Genomic DNA, 27,997 nt, shown 5'->3' with positions numbered 1-27,997 from the left:
TAGATAGTGTCACGGAAGCAATAACCATGAACTTGGACAGATTTTAAGAGACAGTGGAGGATAAAACAGCGTGATATGCTATGATCCTTGGGATCACAAAGAGTCGAGAGCAACTGAACAGCAACATATGTTGTTTTTTGTTTTGTTCACCTTTTGTCTCTGTACCCCCAGCTCCTAGCGAAGTAACTGATACACAATATGGAGTAAATAAGTACTTGAAGAATAGAATCTAAACTGAAAGAGTTGTCACTATGTGACTATAGTCAAAGAACATTTTATGTAGGTGTTAGGACTTGAAATTTGAGTAAGATAACTGCAGGTGGAGTTTTAGATAAAGTTTTATAGTCTTTTTATATATCTTTCTTTTAGAAAAGTACAGTGCATGAGGGATGGTATTCCAGTGAAGAGACTGAGCAAAAACACAAAGACAGTAATGGTAATCAGAAAAGCACACTCGGAGATTGTGAATGGATGTTGATATCCAAAGCAAATGCTACAAGTTGGGTAATAGTAAGAGATGAGTTTGGTTAGAGAAGGCGAGGCCAAATCGTGGAAAACCTAGAAAGACAAGCAAGAGGAGTTTGACTAAGATAGATGCAGATGACAATAAAGTAACATCAATTATCCAGCAGAACATAAGCTTTGTAAGAGAAAGAACTTTTTTTAAGTCTTGTTATTCCCAACACCTAGGACAGCACCTGACACTCAGTAGCTTAATGAATGTTTGTGGAATTAAACAGAACCATAGGTTCTTAAATAGGAAAGTTATGTGATGAAAGTGGTATTTTGGAAGATAATTACATTTGTGTAATTACTTGAAAAATATAATTAGCTCACATTTATGTAGCACTTGAAAGTTTTCTAGGTAATTTTTTGAGTTAAGTGGTAAAAATATTATTCTTGTTTTACAAATGAGGAAACTGAGGCTCAGAGAGGTTGTAACTTGACTAAGGTCACAAATCTTATGAGTAGAATCTAAATCTTCTGACTAGAAATCCAATATTCTTTCCACAACACTGTAATAATGGCAGCAACATACTGAATGGTCCAGAGGGACCAAGGAAATGCAGTCAGCTGATAGGAGATAGGCAGTGCTGTAGTCAGGAGTTGATAAGGTGCTGAATCACAGTGGTGAGAGTGGGAATGAAGAGGAAAGGGGCAATCTGGGAGATATTTTAAAGGAAGAAATGGAATTTCCCTCTCCATATAATGGCCGAAGTCAGCAAGCAAAGTTAATCCATTCTCATCTCCAACTGACTGGACTTGAAAACATTACCACCAGGCAAGTGTAGTTTAACAAAAGAAATTGAGAAAATGATCACGGCTTAGTTCTTACCACTGGTGGAAATCCATTGCTGGAGTCATGGCAACATCAAGTGGTAATAATAAGCACCTGGCTAAGCCATAAAGTCAAAACTCTTCAGCTGAACCACACTTTGGGGGGGGGGGGAAGAAATGCTTTCAAGGTGCTGCTTCCAATTTAGATTGGCTCTTTCCCCCTTGTTAACTATGGCTTGCCAAGAGCTAGCCAGAAGCAATGGGACAGATTCCCAAAAAAGCTTTGAAGAGACATAAGAGTCTGTTCTTCCCTTCCTGATCATCTCAAAAACCTAAACCTCTCACTACATGCAGCTTTATGGTATCGTGTCAGAAGATGACGAGTTTATAACCTAAGTATATAATCACATCTTTCTCTCTTTTTTCTTTTAATAGAGAAAAGCACTGTTGGAAACATGAACCAGATTAGAAAGAAAGCTAGACTTGGAAACATGAGAGCTCAGTTCAAATCCTGGCTTCAGCATTTACAAGATATATGATCATAGGCAAGTCACGTAACCTCCTTGAGCATCAGTTTCCTCATTTGTAAAATAGAGATGGTGATAATTCTGTTATTTGTACTTCAACGAATTTTGAGAAAAATACATAAGCAATAGATCACCATGTTAAGTTATTATTATTGTTACTTAAGTACCAAGTAGTCACTGAGGACATATTTTATATATCAAAGGAACTGGGGGAGACAAAGATGAAGGAATATCAAGAAATCAAGGAAACAATAATAATGTTAGATGTAGCTAGGTAGCACCATGGATAGAGTACTGGACCTGGAGTCAGGAAGATCTAAGTTCAAATCCTGGTTCACACACTTACCTGTGTGACCCTAGGCATGTCATTTAATCTCTTTCAGTCTCAATTTTCTCATCAGTACCACAGAAATAATATCACTCATCTGCCAGGATTGTAGTGAGGATGAAATATGATAATATATTTGGAAAGCATTTTAGAAACTGTAAAATGCTACATGAGTGATAGCTACCATCATATTGACAAAAATAACATGTATATAGTCCTTAAATAGTTTGCTAAGCACTTCCCATTTATTATTTCATTTGGTCTTCCCAATTATGCTGTGAGGTAAGTGCTATTATGATCTCCATTTTACAAATGTGAAAACAGACCAAAAGAGAGAGTAATGATTTGCCCACGTTTTCACAGCCTTGTCAATATCTGAGAAGGGATTCATACTCAGGTCCTTGAGATATCAAGTCTACCTCTCCCTACACCATGCCTGTCTCTATAAAAATATAAAGCTACTCATCAAAGGTGCAGGGTTATTTGGATCTCCTTCCTTGGTGGGATGAGAGCAAGGAGGCAGACACCTAGTTTTGCATTCTTAGCACAGTTCCTGGCACTGTCCATATTTTCTTCTTTGCTGCCCATCACTGGCAGCTTGTCATTCCCTACCCCTTATTCCTACTGAGTAGAGTGATGTCAGAGGTCTAGAAACCCTAGTCATTCTGAAGCTCTGCAACAGGTAAATTCCAATTCCCAAAATGTTTCCTGATCTTCGCTAGCTAAATTCCTCAGGTACAATTTAGAGACCTGACAGCAGGAGAAATAGGTCCTCCCTTCCTCAACAAGTCCCTGCCTCAAGGGCCTCATTCTTCCAAATTCTCAGCTTCTTCTGCTGCCCAGGAGTTCATCAGACTGGGCATTCCTAGAAAACACACACACACACACACACACACACACACTCACACTAACCAAGATAGCTCAACCTTTTGCCCATATAATCAAGATTCTCCTTATAGAATTCATTCCCACTCTCCGACTCCCCTCCACTGCTAATCTTGAAAAAAAATTCCCAGCTTCCTTTCCCTGCAAACGCTTGAGGCAGGAACCAGTCTTCCAGTCCCCTGAGATTACTCCTAAATCTTGAATAAGATGCAAATAGCATATTTCCTGATAAACTTTACTTTAATTAGGGGTCCTGTGGAAATTTTAGCTTTTGCCCAGAGGGTCAAATTCTGAGAGTCATCAATCAAAATGCTTAGCGTAAGTTCACAGTTTCCAGCTTCGTCAATTGACTGAATAGTTTCTATTTGTCTTAAAATCTAGGTGGTAAAGGTCATAGAAGGGAAGACTACATAACCCTGGTTGGGTTTGAGAGGGGGGGGGATTACTGGGTTATGTAGTCAGGATGGCGACCTCCTTGGCTTCCTTTCGGACCATAAAGAACTTCCTAAAGATAAATAGTGCAGGATAGAACTTCCCAGTCTTTTTTCTTTTTTTCTACCTTTGACTGAACTGTATGTTTGATGAAATTTCTGCAAGATTTTGTTTGCTTGGTTTAGTCATCTAGTATGACATAAAGAGTATTGCAGGATAGGTGACCTTTTCTCCATTCAGTCTGTAGCATTTAGAACTGGAAGGGCCAGTAAAGAGCAACTGGTTTTATGTTCTCATATTATAGATGAGTAAACTAAAGTCTAGAAAGTTGAAGTGATTTGGCCAAGGTCACACAATTAATAAAAAATCAAGTCAAGAGCATAGCCAGAGTGTCTTGATGGCAAATTCCATACTCTTGGCACTATACCACATTGACATTCAACAAACATTTATTAACTGATTATGGTTAACTTAGCACAATGCCCAGCACATAGTAAGCACTTAATAAATGCTAGGTGGTGCAGTGGTTAGAGCACAGAGCTAGGAGTCAGGCAGACCAGGTTTTAAATCTCACCTTAGATACTTTCTAGATGTATGTATGACTCTATATGTACATATACATACACACATATATGCATGTATACATATTTTCATATCTATGAAATAATAACACAATATTTACATAGCATTTTAAGTTTATCAAAGTATTTTTTCACATCTGTATTATTAGGCCCATTTTACAAACAAGGAAAATTAAACCAAGTTGATTAACTTGCTCAGAGCCACATAGTAATTGTCAGAGGCAGGATCTGAACCTACATAGGTTCATAAGATCACAGACTTAGAACTAGAAGGGACCTGAGAGGCTCTAAATCCAAACCCCTCCAATTACAGGTGAGGAAACTGAGATTCAAATGGATTAAGTCACTTTCCCAGGGTCACACAGGTAGCAACTGTTGAAAGCAATGTTTCCACTCAGATCTTTCAAGATCCAAGCCTAGCATTCTAACAATTATTCTCTATTCTCTATGCTACTGTATACAAATGTCAGTTATTTTTGTTTCACAAATATTAAAATATCTTTATGACATCTAAGAGCTGATTACAATGAAAGGGATGATAGCAGAATGAAAACGTACTGCATGATGTAAATGAATTCATTCCTTTTAAATATCAGTTTTTAATTTATTTGTGGACAAAACAAAATGTCTTCTTTGTCTTTATTTCTTTTAAACATGGTAATGAAATGCAAAAAGGTATTGCATTAAGACATAAACTTTAACATCCTCTTCAGCAATTCACAGTAGCACACTCAATTTATGGCTGCTATGGGAATCATACCTACCTTCCTACAATGTTCTACACTCAGTGGGTGCTCAAGAAATGTGTGGTGGACCAATTATTTTTAATGGTGGTAATTGATATTTCAGATTTAATGAATATCAGTAGAAAACTGGTCATTGGACAGCTGTAAACATAAACCCACTAGAGGGAGAGTGGAACCCAAATAATGTTTATGGTATGATGTAAATAAAGGCAATTTTGAATTCATAGGCATTCCAAAAGCAGAGAGTTCATAAGATCATAGATGTAGATTGGAATGAAGCTTAGAAGTCATCTAGTCCAATACACTCATTTTATAGATGACAAAACTGAGCTCCAGCAAAGGTAAGTGCTGGGTCAAAGGTCATGCAGTCAGTAATTGCTAGAAGCAGATTTTGACCTGCGATCCTACATAGGTCTTTTCTTAATTCTGTGGGGGAGAACCTTAACTAATATGGTTGATGGGAGTGTATACCTTTTTCTTTCCTCCATTATTGTTGGGTTTTGATTTAAATGGCATCATGTTTGAGTAGAATTTAGAAAATAGGCTATCTAAACTGATAGTTAAAATGGAGCTACCCCAATTTTCCCAATTCTATTTTTTATGGATGCAGGAGAAAAAAACATGAAGGAAGCTCCATGCACCAAAAGGCTTGACCAGTAGAACCATGGAATTCCCAGCTCTATGGATCTATGTGCATGACTCCCCTGAATTCTCCAAAGGCACTTATTTTAGTTATTATCAATGGCCTATGACCAAAAGGGTGTACAGGTGACAAAGTTTGGGAATTTTCCATCAAAAGGGTTTTTGTTTTGCTTCAGGAATCTATGGAAATCTCACCAGATTCCTCAACCATCAACATCATCAATAACAACAACAAAGTCTCTAGGGGAGTTCAGGAAGGGTAAGAAACTGGTATTGGTTTAAGCCTTAGACATAAGACTTACTAAGGGTTACATATCAATATGTATTAACCTGCCATAAACTCACTACCCATGCCTATGTCTTTCAAGTTTGAGAGAAATCATCTAGTTGTAGTTTGATGGAAGCTGTATCTATGGGACATACAGAAAATTTACCTGTTATCCCTAGTTATACTGCTAACACAAGTAATTCAAAGGAATTCTTTTGGCAAAAATTAACCTTTTGGACCTTTTATATTGATTGCATTTATGGGCTAATTAAGAGTTATTCATTTGGGAATCACAAATATGTCAACAATTGCTTTGCATTTAAAATGCCTTTGACCGCAAATCTGCTTACATTGAAAGTGGGATTATTGATTTTAACCAACCTAGTGGGTAAATTATTTTCTAAACATCTTTTATGGGTAAGGGTTAAGTAATGTTATTAGTGAGTTTATTTTTAATCTAAAACATACAAAAAGATTCTGGCTAGGAAAAAAAAATGTCTTTTGTATACCATCTCCTTCCACCCAGGCCCATACTGATCAATTATGACATCATGAAAGGCAGTTTATAGGATCAGAAAACAGATCTAGGATATAGATCCATAGAATTTTAACCAGCTTTGCCTATATTTGTCAATTAACTAATTCATTTAAAATGTTTACTATGTGTCAACTACTTAAAACTGCGGAAGTTAACTTTTACCCAAATTGGTCCCCTTTTCCACAATAAACAGTCATTCCAAAGGAATCTTCTCATTTCTCAACATCCTAAAAGAACCCTTAAGTAAATAATGTTCAGCTCTTTTCCATTTAAACATGAAGAAATTACTGTTTTCAAATTCAATGTCCAAAACCAAACTTAAACTCTTTTCTCCAAACCCACCTCTTGACATCATCACTATCATCATCACATTTATATAGCACTTAGTTTTGAAAAGCACTTTACAAATATTATTTCATTTGATTCTCACAACAATGGTGGAAGGGAGGTGTTATCTATATTTTACAGATGAAGAAAAAGAAGCAGGCAATGGGTAACTGACTTGCTAAGGGTCATATAGTTATTAACTGTCTGAGACTGGATTTGAACTCAAGTCTTTCTGACTTGAGCTCAAGTGCTTTATCCACTATGTCCCCTGTGTGACGTCTCTGTAGCTACTAATGGTAATAATAATAATAATAGCCAGCATTTATACACTACTTTAAGATTTGCAAAGTACTTTACAAATATCATCTTATTTGATCCTTACAAAAACCCTGGTATGTAAGGGATACAATTACCCCCCCATTTTACAGATGAGGAAATTGATGCAAACAGATGTTAAATGATTTTTTGGAGGGCACACAGCTAATAAGTATATGAGGCAGGATTTGAACTCAGGTCTTCCTGACTCCAAGTTCAACATTTTACCCACCTCACTACCTGGCCATCACTTAGGCTAACAGTTTTCAAGTTATTAAGGTTTGTAGTTTGACTCCTCCCACTTCCTCATCCCTAAATTGACCAGTGTTCATGTCCTTTCAGTTTTTCCTGGAGAAGCAGTAGGAAAAAAAATGAGAGATGTTGTTGAGATTGAAGGAGAGTTGAGTTTCTAATCCAGATCCTTTGATTCCCAACCTGGTATTCTTTCTGCTGAACCACTCAACCTCTACGTTCCATGACTGGAAGACTTTACTCCTTACAATCACAGCACATATTCATTGGCTATTTCATAATGGATGAAATTTCATGTTCTATGTTTTCAGGCTGTAATTTAACTCAAGTTAATTTACCATTCTGGTATTTTGTCTCTTTTTCTCACTAATTGCTAATCAATGCAGATAAAACCCTCTCATAAATGTACCTTTAAATTGTCTTATTCATCTTCCTTGTGTCTTTGTTCATGCTCATGGATTTGTTTGTGACACTGTAATATATTATAGGAATGGGAGTCATCATCATTATAGTGTACAATATCATAGCAATTAACTTGTAAGTTGACTTTCACCCAGTAATTCTGCCACGAGTATATCAAATTGTTTTCAATATAATTTTCTGCATCTTAAATATTTTAAAATATTTCCACTATGGTTTACCCTGCTTCCTGTTTCCTAAAATGCTGTTTCATGCTTTGAAAAGTGGGGTTATAATGAAGGTTTAAAGTTGTCTCAGTTTCATAGCTCCCTGTGGAAAAAAAATTCAAGCAAGCAAGAAAACACTTTGCAACCAATATAATAGCTAATAGCTAACATTTATGTAGCACCTTTTATGTGCCAGGAACTAGGCTAAGTGTTTTACAATGATTATTTCATTTGATCATTGCATCTACCCTGAGAGGTAAGTGCTCTTACTGTCCCCATATTACAGATGAGGCTTGTTTGCTGAGACAAAGGTTAAGTGACTTGCTCAAGGTCACACATTTAGTAAGGTCAGATTTGAACTCAGGTATTTCTGAGTCCAGGCCCAGAACTCCATCCACTTCACCACCTAGCTGCCATATAAAACTGTCTATCTCCCCTGATGATCTAAAACCCAGATTCCTTCAAGATCCATACCAAATTATGCTTCCACCATGCAGACTTCCCAGATTACAGAATCAAAGAATTACAGAATCTCAGAGTTGAAAGGGAGCTCAAAGGTCATCTATTCTAAACTATAATGTAAGCAGCAATCCTCTCTACAAAATGTCCCCCTACTGGTCCATACAGCCTTTGATTAAAGACCTCTGTCAAATGTGTTGTTGAAATCCATGTGTTATAAGCCAGAGAATGTCTTAAGCAACCTGTCAAAAAAGAAGTTAATGCAGTTAATGTGTCCTGGCCATTTCAGGACAAACCTGTATTGGCTCTTGGTGATCATCACTTCCATTTCTAAATGCTGATAATCTATTCCTTTAATAACACCTTCTAGAATTTTGACAGCAATCAAAGCCAAGCTTGTGGCTTCTAGTTTGAAGAATTCTTTTCATTCCCCTCAGCAGTTATGACATTTGTTTGTCTCCAGCCTTCTAGAAATTCTATGAGGCATTTTCCACCAACACGCCAGGCTAAATGTTCTTTCCTTCCTCTGAACTCCTGTTGGACTAATTGTCTATGCCATTTATATCTTGTCAATTATCATCTCGTGGTTACTTTCTCCTTTCTGAATTTTGAAGATAAAGTCTCTCCTGGTTCTTCTCCTACCTGGATGACCACTCTTTCTTTGCCCTTTGCAGAATCTAGGTCTAAGTATGGGAGGAACCCAAGGATTATCTCCCTTTATACATCATTTGATGATCTCATTAGCTCTCATGGACACAATTATCTCTACATAGCTAATTCTTAAATCTATTTAACCAGACTTAACTTCTCTCATCTTCCAGCCTTGCGTCTCCAACTGCCTCTTGGACATATCAAACCACAGACATCTTAAACTCAACATGCCCCAAACTGAACTCAATTTTTTTCCCTCCAAACCCTCCCCTTTTACGAACTTCACTGTTAAGAACAAGGGTACCATCATCCTTCTAGTCAGTCAGGTTTGTAACATAGGATTTATATTCAACTTCTAACTTTTATTCACCCCACATATACTTAGTTGTGCCAAACTTTATCATTTCTACCTTTGAAACATCTCTCATATGTACCTCATTTTCTTCTCTGACAGTGCTACCACTCTGGTACAGGCCATCATCACTTCACACCTGGACTATTAGAATAGCTAGAGAAGGGATCTTCCTACAGTTCTGGTATGAGCACATTACTCTCTTATTCAATTCACTCCACAGCTTCCAAATTACCTACAAAATAAAGCTATTAAAACTTTAAACTGCACTAAGACTTTTGGGACAACCTGAATAAAGTACTCCATTTTTTGACTTTTAAAGCTTTTCACAAACTTGCCTCTTGCTGCCTGTCTAGTATCCCCCTCATTTTCTATAATCTAGCAATGCTAATCTTCTTCTGTTTCTCATACATGAAACTCTATCTCCCAACTCTGTGATGTTTCACTGGCTGTTCCCTATAGCTGAAATGTTCTTCCTCTGAGTTTCCCTTCTTTTTTAAAATTCAATTTTATTTTATTTTCAGTTTCACATTATCTCCCTCTCCCAACCACTTCCTCACTCATAAATAAGGCAAAAAATTTAGAACCCATTATAAATTTGTAGAAACATACAAAACAAACATTCATTTAACCATAGCCCCCCCCAAAAAAAAACACAAGAAAAAGAAATAGAAGGAAATATGTTTCGATCTGCATTTAGAGTCCATCAGTACTCTATCTAGAGGTGAACAGCATGTTTTATCATGAGTCATCGGAATTATGGTTGGTCACTGTGTTTCTCAGAATTTTCAAGTCTTTTAAGGTTGATTACCTTTGTGCTATTTCTGTAATTGTATAAACTGTTCTCTTAGTTCTGCTTATTTTGCTCTGCATCAGTTCATACAAGTCTTCCCAAGTTTTCTTAAAATCATCCCATTCACTATATCTTTTTTTCTTATTTTTTTCTTTTTTTCTAAAGCAAATGAATTCTCTATGGCAAAAAATGCAAGATCAGTTTTGTAAATATGTAGCAAAATGATGGACTGTTAGGAGAATTGAACTAGTACAGTGTAGAAAGTTCAAAATACTTAGAAGGAATAAATATATCATAAAAATATCATTACTAATCAAAAAAGTAAAAATACACAGTAGAACAACATTTTGAGAGGAGAATTGAATTAGTTCATCAGTACATTTATCTTAGACATTAATAAGACAATAGAAATGAGGAACAGAATATGATATGTCACAGCTGAAAAATAGTACAATGCTTTTAATAATACCAAAGCAGTCTCTGACACACACACACACACCCATCTTTTGAATAACACTATTCTTCCAGGGATGTTATATAACTATGAAGAATTGATGAAAAGGCTAATGGTGCCAGCTACTGGAGAGACTGAGGCTGGGTGATCTCTTGAGAGATCTCTTGAGTTCTGAGCCAAAGTAGTCTGATTGGGGGTCTACACTAAGTTTGGCATCATTATGGTGAATACCTGGGAGTTGGGGGCCACCATATTGTTTAAAAAAGGGCAATCTAGCCCACATTACAAATGGATCAGTTCAAAATTCCTGTGCTGATCAGTAGTGAGATTGGACTCGTGAGTTGCCCTATACTTCTAGCCAAGTGGAGACGTGGAAACTCAGTCTTAAAAATACACATTATGTATAAGAGAACATGAAAAAGAATTTTTGGAGATGAGAAGGCATGGATGGGTTGTGATCTCTACTGCTAGAGGAGTAACCACGTCAGTAAGGTCATAGAACCCTTGAAGTATTTAGATAAGTTTTTTTTCCTGTTATATTAATTTATTTATTCTTAGTTTTCAACATTCACTTCCACAAGGTTTTGAGTTCCAAATTTTCTCCCCATCTTGCCCCTCCCCCCACCCCAAGACAGTGTGCATTCTGAATACTCCTTCTGCTAATCTGCCCTCCTTTCTATCACCCCCCTTCTTCTCTTATCCTCTTCCCCTTCTATTTTCCTGTAGAGCAGGATAGATTTCTATACCCATTGCCATTATATCTTATTTCCCAGTTGTATGTGAAAACAATTTTTAACATTTGTTTTTAAAACTTTGGGTTTCAAATTTTCTCCCTTTCTCCCTCCCCACCCACCCTCATTGAGAAGGCAAACAACTCGATGCAGGTTATACATGTGTAGTCTTGCTAAACACTTCCATAGTAGTCATGTTGTGAAAAACTAACTGTATTTCCCTTCATCTTATCCCACCCCTCCCATTTATTCTATTCTCTCTTTTGATCCTGTCTCTCCTCAGAAATGTTTGCTTCTGATTACCCCCTCCCCAATCTGCCCTTCCTTCTATCATCCCCCTGCTTTCTTATCCCCTTTCCCCTTAATTTTCCTGTAGGGTAAGATAGATTTCCATACCCGACTGAGTGGGTATGTTATTCCCTCCTTAAGCCAAATCCAATGAGAATAATATTCACTCATTCCCCATCACCTTCCTCCATTTTCTGTCCACTGTAAAAGTTTTTTCTTGTCTGTTTTATGTGAGACAATTTATGCCGTTCTAATTCTCCTTTCTCCTTCTTCCAGCATAATCCTCTCACCTCTTAATTTTATTTTTTAGATATCACCCCTTCATCTTCAACTCACCTTGTGCCCTCTATCTATCTATCTATCTATCTATCTATCTATCTATCTATCTATCTATAATTTTTTCCCTCCAACTACCCTAATACTGACAAAGATCTCATGAGTTACAAATATCATCTTTCCATGTAGTAATGTAAACAGTTCAACTTTAATAAACCCTTTATGATTTCTCTTTCTTGTTTATCTTTTCTTGCTTCTCTTGAGTCTTGTATTTAAAAGTCGAATTTTCTATTCAGCTCTGGTCTTTTTCATCAAGAATACTTGAAAGTCCTCTATTTCAGTGAATATCCATTTTCCCCCTGAAGGATTATACTCAGTTTTGCTGGGTAGGTGATTCTTGGCTTTAATCCTATTTCCTTTGACCTCTGGAATATTATATTCCAAGACCTCCAGCCGCTTAATGTAGAAGCTGCTAAATTGTGTGTTATCCTGATTGTGTTTCCACAATACTTTAATTGTTTCTTTCTGGCTGCTTGCAATATTTTCTCCTTGATCTGGGAACTCTAGAATTTGGCTATAATATTCCTAGAAGTTTTCCTTTGGAGATATCTTTCAGGAGGTGATCAGTGCATTCCTTCAATTTCTATTTTACCCTCTAGTTTTAGAATATCAGGGCAGTTTTACTTCATAATTTCTTGAAAGATGATAGCTAGGCTCCCTTTTTGATCATGGTTTTCAGATAGTCCAATAATTTTTAAATTATCTCTCTTTGATCTATTTTCCAGGTCAGTTGTTTCTCTAATGAGATATTTCACATTCTCATCTATTTTTTCATTGTTTTGTTTTTGTTTTACAATTTCTTGATTTCTCATAAAGTCACTGGCTTCCAATTGCTCCATTCTAATTTTTAAGGAAGTATTTTCTTCAGTGAGCTTCTGGACTTCCTTTTCCATTTGGTCAATTCTGCTTTTTAAGGCATTCTTCTCCACATTGGCTTTTTGGACCTCTTTTGCCATTTGGGTTAGTCTGTTTTTTAAGGCATTATTTTCTTCAGTATCTTTTAGGTCTCCTTTAGCAAGCTGTTAACTTGTTTTTCATGATTTTCTTGCATCACTCTCATTTCTTTTCCCAGTTTTTCCTCTACTTCTCTTACTTGGCTCTAAACAAATGGCTTTATAACCATTTCCTCTATTTTTCTTACTCAAAATCCTTTTTGAGCTATTCCATGGCCTGGAACTGATTCATATTTTTCTTGGAGGCTTTGGATGTAGGAGCTTTGACTATGTTGCCTTCTTCTGGTTGTATTTTTTGATCTATGGTCTGACATTTTTTCCAAAGTTTGCTCACAATCTCAGCCAATTACTTGAATTTTAAACTCTTTGTTAAGGCAGGGGTCTGCTTCCAGTATGGAGAATATAATGTCCCAAGCTTCAGAGGTTTTGTGCAGCTGTTTTCGGAGATACTTCTAGGGATCTGTAAATTTTCAGTTCTTCCAAGGTGGTATGATCAAGGGCGAGGTGCTCACTTTTTTCCTGGCCTGTGCTGTGGTCTATGAGTGACCACAAGCTATCTTTCCTGCTTTGGAACTGTGAGGAGGATTCTCTCTGCACCACCACCACCACAAACTCCACCATGCCAGCACTCCTCCTCACCTCAGGTCTGCCACCCAGGACTGTGACCCAGATCCAACCACAGGCAAAGCAAGATAATCCTGCCTCAGTGCCAGCAAAGATATCCCTGCAGTCCCCCTGTAATCATCTGCTTGATCGACCCTCAACCACCATCTGTGGCTCAAGAGCTCTGGAAGTAGCTACAACCGCAGGGCTGTGCCAGGAGTGGGGCCAGAATGAGCTCCTCTCTCACTGGGTTCCCTCAGACCTTTCCTACTGAACTTCTAAGTTCTTTGGTGTTTCTGGGTTAAGAAGTCTGGAAACCACCACAGCTGCTTGTAATTCAGTCCCCTGAGGCCTGCCCCCAGTTTGCTGAAGCCTGGTCTTTGTTTGCACCACCCATGCTGAACTGTGCTCCTCTCCCAGCCACAGCATGATAGACCTTTCCAATCAACCATCCAGGTTGTCTTGGGCTGGAAATTTGTTTCACTGTCTTTTTGTGAGTTCTGCTTCTCTAGAATTTGTTTAGAGACATTTTTTACAATATTTGAAGGGGTTTGGGGCAGAGCTCAAGCAAGTCACTGCTTTTACTCCTCCATTTATATATATATATATATATATATATATATATATATGTATATATATGTATAATATACATATATATATATATATATATATATATATAATTGTATATATAGATATATAGATTATAGAAGTCTCACTGGGTCAAAAGATGTTCACAGTTTAATAGCTTCTTGGGCATAGTTCCAAAATGCTTCCCAGAATGGTTGGACTGGTTCATAGCCCCACTAATAGTTCATCAGTGTGCCTATTTTTTCACATTCCTTCCAGCATTTGGAATTTTTCTGTTATTTTATCCTATTTGATGGGTATGAATTGTTCTATCTCAGAGCTCTTTAAATTTGCATTTTGTTAATTATTAGTGATTTAGAGCATCTTTTTTTTTTTTTTTGGCTAGGCAATGGGGTTAAGTGACTTGCCCAGGTTCACACAGCTAGTAAGTGTTATGTATCTGAGGCCAGATTTGAACTCAGGTCCTCCTGAATCCAGGGCCATTGCTCTATCCACTGCACCACCTAGCTGCCCTTACAGCATTTTTTCAAATAAATTTTTTTTTCAAAAAACCTTTGATTTTTTTTTTGCTTTGAACACTGTCTATTCACATCTCTTGACCAATGATCAAATGAGGAATGATTCTTAATCTCATAAATTTGGCTCATTTCATTATATACTTAAGAAATAGACCTCTATGAGAGAAAATTACTGCATGGATTTTTTTTTTCAATTTCCTGCTTTTCTTCTAGTATTAACTACATTGGTTTCATTTGCACAAAGTCTCTTTAATTTTATATAATCAAAATTATCTATTTTAGTTCTGTGAACTTCTCTATTTCTTGTCATGAACTTTTCTCTTATACATAGATCTGGGAGGTAATTTATTCTTGTTTTGCTTAATACATTATACTATGCTTTATGTCTAAATCATGTACCCTTTTGGAACTTATCTTGGTATACAGTATGAAAAACTGGCCTATGTCTAGTTTCTTCCAGACTTTTCTCCAATTTTCCCAACAATTTTTATCAAATAGTGAGTTCTTTCCCCAATAGCAAATATATTGGGATTTAATTAACAATAGGTTACTGTGCTCATTTCGGTCTGTTTATTGTATATTGAAACTGTTTTATTGATCAACATCTCTGTTTCTTACTCAATACTGAATGATTTTAATGATTAGAGCTTTATGGTATGGTTTAAGATCTGGTACGACAGTCTTACTTCATTCCTACTTTTTTTTTTGTCAACTGCCTTAATATTCTTGACTTTTTGTTCCTTCAGATGAATTATTTTATTATTTTTTAGCTCAAGAAATAATTCTTTGGTAGCTTGATTGGCATAGCACTAAATAAGTAAATTAATTTAGTTAATTTTGCCAGTTTTTAATATTGGCTCAGCCTACCAATGAGCAATTAATATTTCTCCAATTACTCAGATCTGCCTTTGTTTGAGAGAAGAATATTTTGTACCTATAATCGTATACTTCTTATGTATATGTTGGAAGATGGAGTTCCAAGTTTTTTATATTGTCTGTAGTTATATTAAATAGAATTTCCTTTTCTATCTCTTCCTGCCATGTTTTCTTGGTAATATATAGAAATGCTGATCATTTGTGTAGTTTTATGTTATAGCCTGAAAAATTGCTAAAGTTGTTAATTATTTTGATTGGTTTTTAAATTGACTCTAAAGTTTTGTTAGTATACCATCATTCCATCTTCAAAGAGTGATAGTTCGGTTTCCTCAATATTTATGCTTATTCCTTTAATTTCTTTTTTCTTGTCTTATTGCTATAGTTAGCATTTCCAGTAAAATATTGAATAGTAATAGTGATAATGGACATACTGGCTTCACCCCTGATTTTATTTAAAAGGTCTCTAGATTATTCTAGATAATTCTTGTACTTGGTTTTAGAAAGATACTAATGATTTTAAAGAAAATTCCATTTATTCTCATAATTTCTAGGGTGGCTTAAAAAAAACAAGGATAGGGTGACATTTTATCAAAAGCTTTCTGAATCTATTAAAATAATTGCATGATTTTTATTGGTTTTATTAGTAATATGATCAATTATAGTTTTCTTAATATTAAACCAATTCTTCTTTCCTGGTATAAATTTAGTCTGTCTGTACGGTACCTTCTTTCTAATATACTGTTATAATCTACTTGCAATCATCTTATTTAAAATTTTTGCATTAATATTCATTAGGGAAATTATTCTATGGTTTTCTGTTTCTGTTTTGACTCTCCATGGTTTAGGTGTCAAGACTATGTCTTGTATATCTCTGACATAGAAAGAATTTTTTTAGGATTGCTTATTTGCTTATTTTTTCAAACAATTTATATAGCAAAGGAATAATTATTTTTAAATGTTTGGCAGTATTTGCTTGTCAATCCATCTGGTCCTACATTTGTTTATTTATGGCTTGTTCAATTACTTTTTCTAACATAGGGTTTTTAAAGCATTCTATTTCCTGTTCTGTTCATCTGAAAGTATTTTAAAATAACCATACATTTCATGTAGAATGTCAGTCTTAATTAGACAAAGTTGCTCCTAATAATTCCTTTTATTTCATTTTCACTGGCTGTGAATTTACCTTGTATATTTTTAATACTGGTAATACTGGTTTTCTTCTCTTTTTGAAAATTAAATTAGCCAATAGTTTATCTCCCATATTGGGCCCTCCCTCTCTACCCACCCACCCCCTCAAAAAAAAAACCTCCTAGTTTTTTTTATTAGTCCAACATTATTTTTCTTTTTTACCTTCAATTTCGCCAATCTCTCCTTTGATTTTTTTTTAAGGATTACAATTTTAGTGTTTAACTAAGGGCTTTTAATTTGTTAGTTTCTTACTTTTTTAATCACATGCCCAATTCATTGATCTGCCTTTTCTCTCTTTTGTTTATGTAAATATTAAGAAATATGCATTTTTCCCTAAGTATGTGTCATTGGAGTGGCGTGTCATCTTCTTCTCCAGCTCATTTTATAGAAGAGGAAACTGAGGCAAACAGGGTTAACTGGCTTTCCAATGATATCCTTTCTCAAGTTTAGTGATAAATCCTCTAAATGAGATCCCACCACTCCCCATCATGACATGGGGTCTGTCTCTGATTCTGTCAATAAGTCAGAGATATGAGTTAAGTGCTTATGTTGCTCTTTCTTGATCCCATTCTCTCTGACTATTCCACAGCCTTTTCTTTTATATTTATTTCCTCCATCATGTAATTTATGCCATTTCTCATGGTTAGTAGCATGCCAGAGTTTACTTATGTCTATCATATATTTCCATTGCCATTTGGGTTAATTATAATTGTGATTCCTTCCCATTGTTCTATAAGAAATAATGAGCAGGCGAATTTCAGAAAAACTTGCAAAGACTTACATGAACTGATGCTAAGTGAAGTGAGCAGAATGAAGACAGCATTGTACACAGGAATAGCAACATTGTGCAATGACCAACTTCGATAGACTTAGCTATTCTCAGCAATACAATGATCTAAGACAATTCCAAAAGACTGATTTGGAAAAATGAGTCTATCTACATCCAGAGAAAGAACTGTGGAGTCTAAATGGAGATCAAAGAATACTACTTCCACTTTTTATTTCTCTCTCTTGGCTTTTCCCTTTTGTTCTGATTCTTCTTTCACAATATGACTAATGTGGAGAAATGTTTAATGTGATTGTACATGTATAGCCTATATCAGATTGCACACTGCCTTATGTAGAAGGGAGAGGAGGGAGCGAGAAAAAATTTGGAACTCAAAATTTTATAAATGAGAATGTTGAAAATTATTTTTACATGTAATTGGAAAAATTAAACACTATCATAATTGTGATTCTTCTAAACTGCAATAGTCTCCTTTTAAAATCTTATTTAGTATTTCATTTTTCCCAATTACATGTAAAAACAATGGATATTATCATCTACAGATAATTTTATAAAATAGACTACACCTGTGAAACTCTGTTCCTTGTTCTTTTTCTTCAAAGATACTTCAGTATCTTTTTTTCTTCAGAACTCATATACACTATTTTCATGAAGATTTTGTACAGAACCAAAAATAGGCAAATGGGTAGCAATAATAACAATTTATCTCTGTGGCACATCAGGATTCACAAAGCATTCTTTGCACAATTATCCTATAAAGTAGATTCAACCATAATCCAAGGATCTTATCACTGTGAACATCCGTTTCAGGGATACAGATGACAGCCCATCATGAGCCTGTCTAATATGTGTATCTTTTGTCTAAGCCCTACCCTAAATTCATCAAAGATCCACTTGAAGACACTGTGCACATGAGCAGTTCTCCTTATCCATCTTCTCCAATCATTCGTTTCTTTGATGACATCATTTAAACTATTTCTGATGCGAAATTCTTTGTTTATAACATATCACAGGTTGCACATGCACTCCATATACCATTCTACTACCCTATCACTGGTTTTCACCTTTAGTTCTTTGGAGACTATAGTGTTCCATGGTTTGTCTCCACATAATATCTGTGGAAGTATATTGATGTTAGAGCATTCTCAAGATGTTCTGGCTTAGCTGCATCTCCTAGTAAGCTCTCTGCAGGTTCATTTTCTTCTCAACCTCTTTTCAGTCTCTTCTATAATATTTTGCCATGTTTTCATGAGTCAGCTTGTATTCTAGAAGTACAGTGTTCTTGGCTGCCATGTTTCTTGGATTGGCCAGGAGAGCATGCAAGGTATACTTATCAAATGTCCAAAGAGCATGAAGCTAGGCAGGATAACTATTATGTTTGATGATAGAATCACGATCCCTAAAGCCTTGAACAATTAGAACTATGGTACAAATCTATTGCAATGAAGTTTACTTCAATAATTCTGTGCAACTGTGATCTCAAGACTATTGATTCTATGTTCAAGAGGACAGATGACAGATTATGCTTGCCTTCTCATGCTATGTAATCATGTACTAGGTTCTCACACAAACACTACATAGAGGATCTATAGAACAATATTAAGTTCTTCCTTTGAACATTATATTGGTACCAGTTTAGCACTAGAGGTAGACTATACAGATATCTGTTATATCTCACTCTTGCTACTAGGTCACCTCCTTTTTTGGGGGGGGGTAGAAGGGAGTGGTCTTTTTTTACATCACTTCTTGCATGTAAGTCAGTATTGAAAATATGTGTTATATTATGTATATAGACAGAGACAGAGAGATACAGATACAGAGAGATACACACACACACACATATATATATATATATACCCATAGATACATAACTATAGATGCATACATATATAGATACATACATACGTATATAGATACATACACATATTTAAATATATATAATATATATAGCAATATAATTCTCACTATACTTATATATAAAATGGCATAGGATACAATTCCATCTAACTGCATTTATAAATATTGTGCACAATTATATACACATACATATTATATATTATATATGTTATATTCATTTCTGAGAGCCATACTTTAGGAAGGATATTGACAAATATGAATATGACAAAAGTAGAGCAATGAGGGTGGTGAGGGGATGCCAAACCATGATACATAAAGCTGGATTGAAAGAGCTGGGTCTGTTGAGTATGGAGAAGAGAAGATTTAAAGAGTAATAGCAATCTTTAAGTATTTAAGATATGTGAATGACCACAGTAATGAAGATACATTGGACTGATTCTTCAGAGAGGCAATTTTAGGCTCAATGCAAAGGAATTTTTTCTAATAGAACTATCCACAAACGCCTTGACAGCTAATAGGTTTACTCTCCCTGGAGGTCATCAAGGGAAGGCTATATATATGACTACATGTAGAGAATGCTATGGAGGAAATTTTGGACCAAACATACATTAGACTTGATCTCTGAGGTCCCTTTCACCTTTGGGATTCCGTGGTTCTGCTTGCAAAGGTTGCCTGCCATCACCCATACTTCACACAGTGATTCCTCCAAGATACTGAACTCTGAAGTTCCTCTCTTTGCCCACCATCATCTGTTCTCCTCCCCCTCCCATACCTGCTTTTTGCCTTCAGCCTTTCAGGCTTCTGGTTCCTCCCACTATACCAAGTTTATTCATTTGCTTCTTATTTTTTTCTTTTCTTATTTTGGGAGGGTGGGTGAGGCAATTGGGGTTAAGTGACTTGCCCAGGGTCATACAGCTATTCTTTTTGTTTTTGTTTTATTTTTGTTTTTTGGCTAGGCAATGGCATTAAGTGACTTGCACAGGGTCACACAGTAAGTGTCAAGTGTCTGAGGCTGGATTTGAACTCAGGTCTTTCTGACTCTAGGGTCAGTGCTCTATACACTGTGCCACCTAGCTGCCCCTTCATTTGTTTCTGACCTCACTTCCTTCACTTCCCAGTTTTGACCCTATGGTCAATCATTTCCATTAGCTCTTCTTCTCTACCTTTGAATCCCTTGCTCGCCCATTCTCCCAGCATTGGGAGACTGTCTGCTGATCCTCAACTCTAGGATATTCCTAATATCTACTTCCCTTACTTCTCCTTCAGAGCTTCTGTAAGACATTATGAAATAGTGCTTATTGGGTTCACCTCAAATTTAAACTAACTAATCTCAACTAATCTGCTCTATCTCAATTACACAGTAATTCTTTCTTCTTTTATTATTTATTTATCTCTTACATTCCCTATAACTGTTCTCAATATTTTCTCCCTTTTTTAAGCTCCTAACTGTACTACACTCCTTCTCATTCAAGACATATAACCTCTCACTTTTTATTTGCTGAGACAAATTATACACGCTGATGTGAGCTCTATCAACTCCTTTCCTTCACTTCAATCCTCTCAGTCTACTCATCTTACCCATCCTCTTCTTCCATCTCATCACAAAGGAAGAGCCATGTCTCTTCTCTGCAGCATCTAACACCTTCATTTGCACCCTTCATCCTATTCTCTCCTGTTTCTTTTAAGGTCTTGTTCCATTAGTTATCCCTCCTCTTTCATTACTCTTCCACATTTTTCTCTTTACCAATTCACACTCTCCAATGTACAAATACATAGTCCCTAATCCTTTAAAAAGAGATAAACCTTCCCTTAATTCAGCCACCCATTAAAACTATAATCTTCTTGTCTCCCCATTCTTGTCGAACTTCCAGCAAAAGGAGACTACACTCACTGCCTTCACTTTCTCATAACCTCCTCAACTTTCTGCAACCCAAACCTATTGTTTCTTCCCACTATCTTACTGAAAAGTAGGAAGGTATCAGATTGTGAAAGGCTTTAAAATCCAGGTAGAAAATCTAAAATTTTTATATTTGGTGTTGAAAATAATATGGAATCAATGGCATTTATTGAGGGGGAGGGGGTGACAAGGTCAAATTTATACTTTAGGAAAACCACTAGCAGATGAGCAACAAGTAACAGGAATCATTAATACAATGGTACTGTTACAAATCAAAATAAAAAAGTACACTGGTCAAGTTGTTCCTTGAATTAGGAATCCAAATCTACAACATAAAGTTAAGTAGAAAAACTGAGAACTTAGTCTAAACAATAGAAAGGAGAAATTTATAGAAATAGAAAGAAAATAGAAATAGAAAAATAGAAAGGGAAAAAATAAATAAAATAAAAAGAGGAAATAGAAAAAATAGAAAGAAAAAAATAGAAAGGGTAGGAAATAAGATTGTCAAGTAAAAGATGAAAATACTGGATCAATTAGCCCAAAGAAGAGAAGGCTATAATGAAAAATCTTCAAATATGGAAGAGCATATTTTGTTTGGATGAGAAATTTATTCTCCCTACCCAATACTGTAGAGGGCAGGGGGAGGCAGAGCATTAAGCATAAGCCAATAAAGAAAGAAGCTAGATATAAAGAAATCTCTAATAGCAAATAAACACTAGCATGGCATACCAAAAAAAAAAGCCAATTATGTCATCGCCTTTAAAAGGTTTGAACATTTCTAAGTGGAGGTCAATAGCACCAAATATTAAATGAAATCTAAAAGAAAGTAATGTTTCACCATAGGACATAACAAGTACATTGACTAAAACCTCTTTTTAGACATTTCTAGCATTTTTTTTTGGTTTCTCAGCCCCAAGATGCTCAAATACCCTAAAGGTTCTGAGAATTGATCCTTGCTAACCTCCTTCTTCTTTCTGTTTGCTTACATGCTATTGTTATATAACCCAGATTACCCCTCAACATTTCTTCCTGAATGTTATGACCAGGCTCAAGGTTCTGTTTAAGTCAGCATCTATTAAGAACCATACCCTTAGAAGTGCCTATATGATAACTTTCCTGAGACAGACCAATGAAGAGGACACATTAATTCAAAGTAAAGGTATATAGTTAGATATAATAATAAAATCAATAATAAGGAAATATTACTACTACCCCATAAACAAAGGACATACTATCTCATATATCTCCATAGTACCAGTGGGAGAGGAAATATCTGTTGATGGAACAATTCATTTTGCTTTGGTTGTATACCAGCTATAATACCTCTTTGCTTTGAAAGAACCTGCTTACTGCTTCTCTGAAGAGCAAATGATGTTCTCTGTAAGGTTATAAACTATTAATATCAACTCTTGGACTGCTTTCTCTACTGAGCTGTGCCATCTGTGGGTTTCACAATGAATTGTTACTAGCCTACTTTACCAATGAGCTTCTACTGACAACTGATGATGATTTGCTGATAAATTGCTCTGGTAGGCTGCTTTTAAATAGTGAAGTGTCTATAGGCATTTTATGAACCAGTTCAAAGGGCTATTTTTGCTCTTTTGTGAGTCCAGAGCCATAGTCATACCCAGCCAGCATAGTAAAGAGTCTCTCAGGTCCAATCTATCTTTTTGACTATGTGGCTTCACCTTCAGTGGCAAATCCTACAGGTATACTCAATATTTGGGTTGAGAGGAACATAACTTTGAAAATCCCATCATGCTTCTGATCATTACTACCAATGCTATGAAGATTACCTTAGAGTTTCACTTAGTTACCCTGGAAAGTCAGGGTAGAACCAGCAACCTTTGTCCTATATTCCTACAGCTAACCAAAATGACTAATAGCTGGTCTGTATGAACCTTTAACTTAAAGAAGCAGGCCATGGATTACATATTCTACAGGACAAAAAGATGTAGGTGATTTGTGATCCGCATTACTTGAAGGAGTACCCCTATAGATGAGATCACTAATCTATTTATTATTGAGCAATCTATTTTTAGCATGTCAAAAAGCCCTGCTCTGTCTTTGATACAGTCACAAATAATAAGAGGTTTTTTTTAACCTTGCCAATTTTTTTCTTGTCTTACTAATATAAATAGAATCCTTTATTGTAACTGTTTCCCCTTACTGTAAGTACCTCCCTTTCTATTCCATAGAGGAGGCATGGAGAATTATAGAATTTGCCTAGAGTCAATGCCAAAATACAGGATTATTTAGAACCTGGGACTTGATCAGAACCAGAATCAAAATGACTTATTATGCAAACAGGGAATGGCAATAGTTCTCTTGATCATCAGTAGAGGAACTGGGGAAATAGCATCATGAAGAATTTACCTGATTGATTTGACTCCATCACTTGCTAAAAATTCAGGGTGCCACTGGTGAATTTTTGGGATATTTTCCAGTTCCTGGGCTACAGTGCCCTGAGTATAATCATCCTGCCAAGTGAAACCTGTGAAATGAAAATACACAAAATTTTCAGCCACTGCAAAAGTTTCAGTAAAGCTACTGGGTACCTGGATATGGGAGATGCAGTTGGGGACAACATTTTTAACCACATCTGATTACCCTGTTAATCCCAAGTGAAGACTATCCTCTACTATAAGCCTTTTTATTAATCAGACTTTCCAGTATTCAAGTCTCAAAATGCCACAACAGTGTTCCTCTCAAATAAGACAGTGGGTGTTGTGCTGGGTTTAAAGAGACTAGACTCAATGGAATTTTACTACCACTAGACACCCAAGTGCCCTAAGCCAGACAGATAATGTGGTTAAACAGAAAAGCTATTTCTAGCCATTATGAAAAATAATGAAGGAGCTTCCAAACTGAAGGATGACAATCATACAAAAAAGTTACATCTCATGAGCAATTTGTACACTCCTACACATCACTCATCAGATGCACTGCCCAGTCTTTGAATCTCCAGGCCATTCCTCCTCCCCAATTCAACCTTGCTTAAGAGTCAAGCATTTGGAATGGAATAAGGGGTATTGTTACTGTGAAAGTAATTATCATGGGGCTTAATGTACTGTATCTGGGAGCCAATTTACATTATATTTATACTCAAATGTTATGACAAAGAGGTTTATAACAAGAGTGAAGTGTAGTTATGAAGGCAAAATCCATGCGATTATACATTAATTACATGCACTGCAGATCACATGATAATTATGTTCAGAATTACCAAATAACTCCCAAGAATAATTATTATGCAATTTGTACATTTTAGATCTTATGGTAACACTTTAGCTCTTAGAACTACCCCCATGCAATTATCCACAATTATCTAATCACTAAATATCATGTAATTACAGAGATATATTTTTATGCCCTGTACGAAAACACATTACCAAAATCTTCAAATCAAGATCACTGAATGTATGTGTGTGTGTGTCTGTGTGTGTATCTGTCTCTGTGTGTGTGTGTACGTGCAGCCTGAGCCCATGAGTGCACAAGCACAAATGTATATGTATGTGTTTGCATGGATGTGTGTGTGTGTGTGTGTGTGTGTGTGTGTGTGTGGAGCACATGCACAGGCACACACTCACAAGTATATGTGGTGGCTGTGTTCAGATATGGCAGCAATCTTACTGACAAACAAGCTCTCTGCAAGGTCTCAGAAAAGAGGCTGGGGGATATAAGCTGCCTGCAGGACCCCACTTAAAGTCTTTTTCAAATGCAAATTTCACCTTTCTAAACATACAGGTAGCAGGATTCAAACTGTTTATACCTTTCTAAATCTTAGAATGTGCCCAAGAATTATCCAGGATGAAAGTTGGAGAAAAATGTCACCAATCAGAACAAGTTCCTACAATAACCTGTTCTAAGAAGCTTTGTTTGGTACAATACAACTCCTCAAAAACTAGTCACTGTAGACAGGCAGTCAAGGAACAACCCAAGTGTTGTAAATTACTTGGAGAAAGATGCTACTAAGAGAGGTGGGTCAGTTTCACTTGCCCTGGACTCCTTAAAAAAAAAAAGACCAGAACAAAATAGCCCCCAAAGAAACTGATGTGTCTGTTAATATTCCCAGTTCACTCAGAAAGGCAAACACATTTGTGCGTGTTAGCATCAGCATCATACTCCACAAAATAATTTTAGATCTTTGGAAGGAACTTTGAAGGCCATCTTGACCAATTGCTTTATTTTACTGATAAAAAAAAACTGAGGTCAGAAGATATTAATGACCCATCCAAGGTAAGACAGGTGGTGTGGGACAGAGAGAGAATTCAAACTCAGGCCTTCTGACTTTAAATCAGGTGTACATGTAGCACGGGCTGGGAATCCCTCCATACCTGGACACACAGACTGTGCTCTGAGTATGCTTATGTCTCAAATCCAGAACTTTCTATACTGGTTTATATTAATGCTTATTCAGAATCAACAACTCATCCAGAGAATGAAGAAGACTTATTCTTCTTTAGTTGAAACTAATGGTACTAAGACAGAGAGATACTGCAAAAAGGAAAATTAATTTTTCCCTGATCTGTGAAATTTTAGTTCTAAAAAAGGAGAAACAATTAGACCTGTACTCTGTGAATGGGATGTCAGGGCTGGCCTCTGGAAAAGGAAATAGTTTACCACCCAACTGACTAATTATTGGTAATAGGCACCCTTAGCTCAGCAGTTGCTTTCTTCCTAGGATAGACCACGAAATTTCACACTAGCTTGAAAGGTAGAGATGGGGAAAGGATATGACAACCTATAACCAACCACACAAATGCTTTCCCAGGGCAGAGTTGATGAAGCAGAGTTCTGAGACAGTATAACAAGTGGAAAGAGTACTGGGTTTAGAATTAGAGGATTTGGGTTGAAATCCTGGCTCTTCCATTATCTGTGCAACCTTGGGTAAGTCAGTCATCCTCTTTGGGCCTCAGTTTCCTCATCTGTGAAATAAGAGCCAGAAGACAGTTTAAGAGCCCTTCTAGCTCTATGAAATCATATAAAATCTCCAGAATAGGGCTAAAAAGGGGAATGGCAAGAGTTAAGAGATCTCATGGTCCCTCCAAGAGGGAATCAGACTTGTCTGTTTTAAGGATATGCTACCAAAATTAAAATGTGCTGAGAACTTACCAGTTCCTATCTGTTCATTTCTTTTTAAACAAACAGGAATAAGCCACTTCGGTCTTAAAACCACTTGTATTTCTGTGGTAAAAGATAACCTGAAATGTTAGCTATTGTTGGAATGTAAGCTCCTTGAGAGTATGACTGTTTCATTCTTTGCATTTGTATCCCTAGTGGCCAACACAGTTCTTGCACATAGAAAGTGCTTAAAAAATCCTTATTAATTGACTGATTCAGTAGGTATAGGTATATTGATTATCACAAATCCACTGTGAGCGTGAACAAGTCATTGACATTCCCTGGGCACCATATGGAAAGAGTGTAGCTTTGCTAACCCCGTATATTTCTGAATAAACTTTGTATTCCATAGTTGAAAAAATACTGGCTCAAGAGATGAAAATCTGAGTTCAAATTCCATTCCTGCTATGTCTACCTATATAGAATTGTCACTTAACTCTTCTGGACAGCAGTTTCCTCAACTGTAAATGGAGGGAAATGTAAAAGAACAGTATTTTTACCCTTTTATGGACCATGTATGCCCCCCTTCAGCAGTCTGGGGAAGCCTAGAGAGCACTTATCAAAAAAAATATTTCTAAATAATTGAGGAAAATCCTACATTTCAGTTATAGGAGGGGTTCTTAACATGGGGTTGGTGAATATTTTTTTAAAATAGTACAATAAAGATTTCAATATAATTAATTGCCTTAATATTCCTATGTATTTTATTTTACACATTTTAAAATGTGATTCTGATATGAGATCTATTGGCTTTACCAGACTCCCCAAAGGGACCATCATACAGAAAGAGACAGACAGAGAGAGACACAGAGAGGTAGAGACTAACCTCTTCTGATTAGAAGTTAATAATGATAAAAATATTTTTCCCTCCAAGTTCATGAATCCCTTGCAAGCTATCCTACTTCCTAAGAGTCTGTGGACCCAAGATTGATAACCCCTATACTACATGATCCCTAAAATCATGTCTACTTGTAAATCTACAGTTCTATGATACATACCTCAAGTATCATTGAAAACAATTAAAAATCATAAATACCAGTATAGAACTTTGTTAGCTATATTTTTATTTTAAGGTGTCAAATATGAACATAAATTTAAGTACATCTTGGTGCTCTTTAGGACTATTTCAAAGCTTATCAAACTCAAAAAAACAGAACCATATAAGACACTGAATGGCAGCATTCAAATAGAAATCTCATTTGGTTCAGCTAATGAGGTTCCCTGAACCTTGTTGCCATCCTGCCTCCATGTTCTATGAGAACTTAGCCCATATGGGGTAGTTTTTCTTCCCTATAGGGCAGCCCATCTTCCCCACCCAACATTGCCATACCATAAGATTGGCCCTATTGTTATTAAGTTATACTTTTAAATTATCCACATCCTGGTTGAGAGGATTCATTCCACGCCTCTTATTTTTCCTTCACATATTTCAGCTGCTGTGGGAGTATCTTGATGCTTATTAGACTTGTGTCAGAGGAGAATCAAGAAAAAGCAGAGAGGATTGAGTTTTCTTCTTTCCAAATACAACTTCTTGAGGTAAATGTAGAGGAGAAGACTAGAATTCTTAGTTAAAATGAAGTTCCTGAATGGTGTGTGGATGTCACTGATCAACGTTTTCCCTCTCCTCTTTGTCTCTTCCTCCCTCCTTTTCTCCTTGCCTCAGTAGGTGAGCTAGTTGTATTCTTATTACTAAATTACATTCATCCCTACTCTCTCATTTGGTTCCAGGAGGGTGCTGCCATGCTGGGAATGAAGAAGACACAATCTCACCTATGTCTTTCCTTACTATTCTCTCTA

The 27,997-nt window shown here is 36.2% G+C and overlaps 1 protein-coding gene across 1 annotated transcript in view; it reads right to left on the bottom strand.

Annotated features, from left to right (window-relative positions):
- PTPRN2 (protein tyrosine phosphatase receptor type N2) overlaps positions 1-27,997 on the bottom strand; it is a gene marked incomplete at its 5' end in the record, with an annotated part of 1,499,790 nt that overhangs the window by 916,570 nt on the left and 555,223 nt on the right. The window contains one exon of the mRNA XM_078149736.1: positions 23,453-23,570. Coding sequence (XP_078005862.1) covers positions 23,453-23,570 — 118 coding nt within the window. The remainder of the gene's footprint in view (positions 1-23,452; positions 23,571-27,997) is intronic.

The sequence above is a fragment of the Phascolarctos cinereus genome, unplaced genomic scaffold (genome assembly GCF_003287225.1).
Source record: "Phascolarctos cinereus isolate Bilbo 61053 unplaced genomic scaffold, phaCin_HiC Scaffold_1;HRSCAF=81, whole genome shotgun sequence".
Classification (NCBI taxonomy): Eukaryota; Metazoa; Chordata; class Mammalia; order Diprotodontia; family Phascolarctidae; genus Phascolarctos; species Phascolarctos cinereus.
The sequence above is the reverse complement of the archived record's forward strand: the minus strand, read 5'-3'. Positions and strand labels throughout refer to the sequence as shown.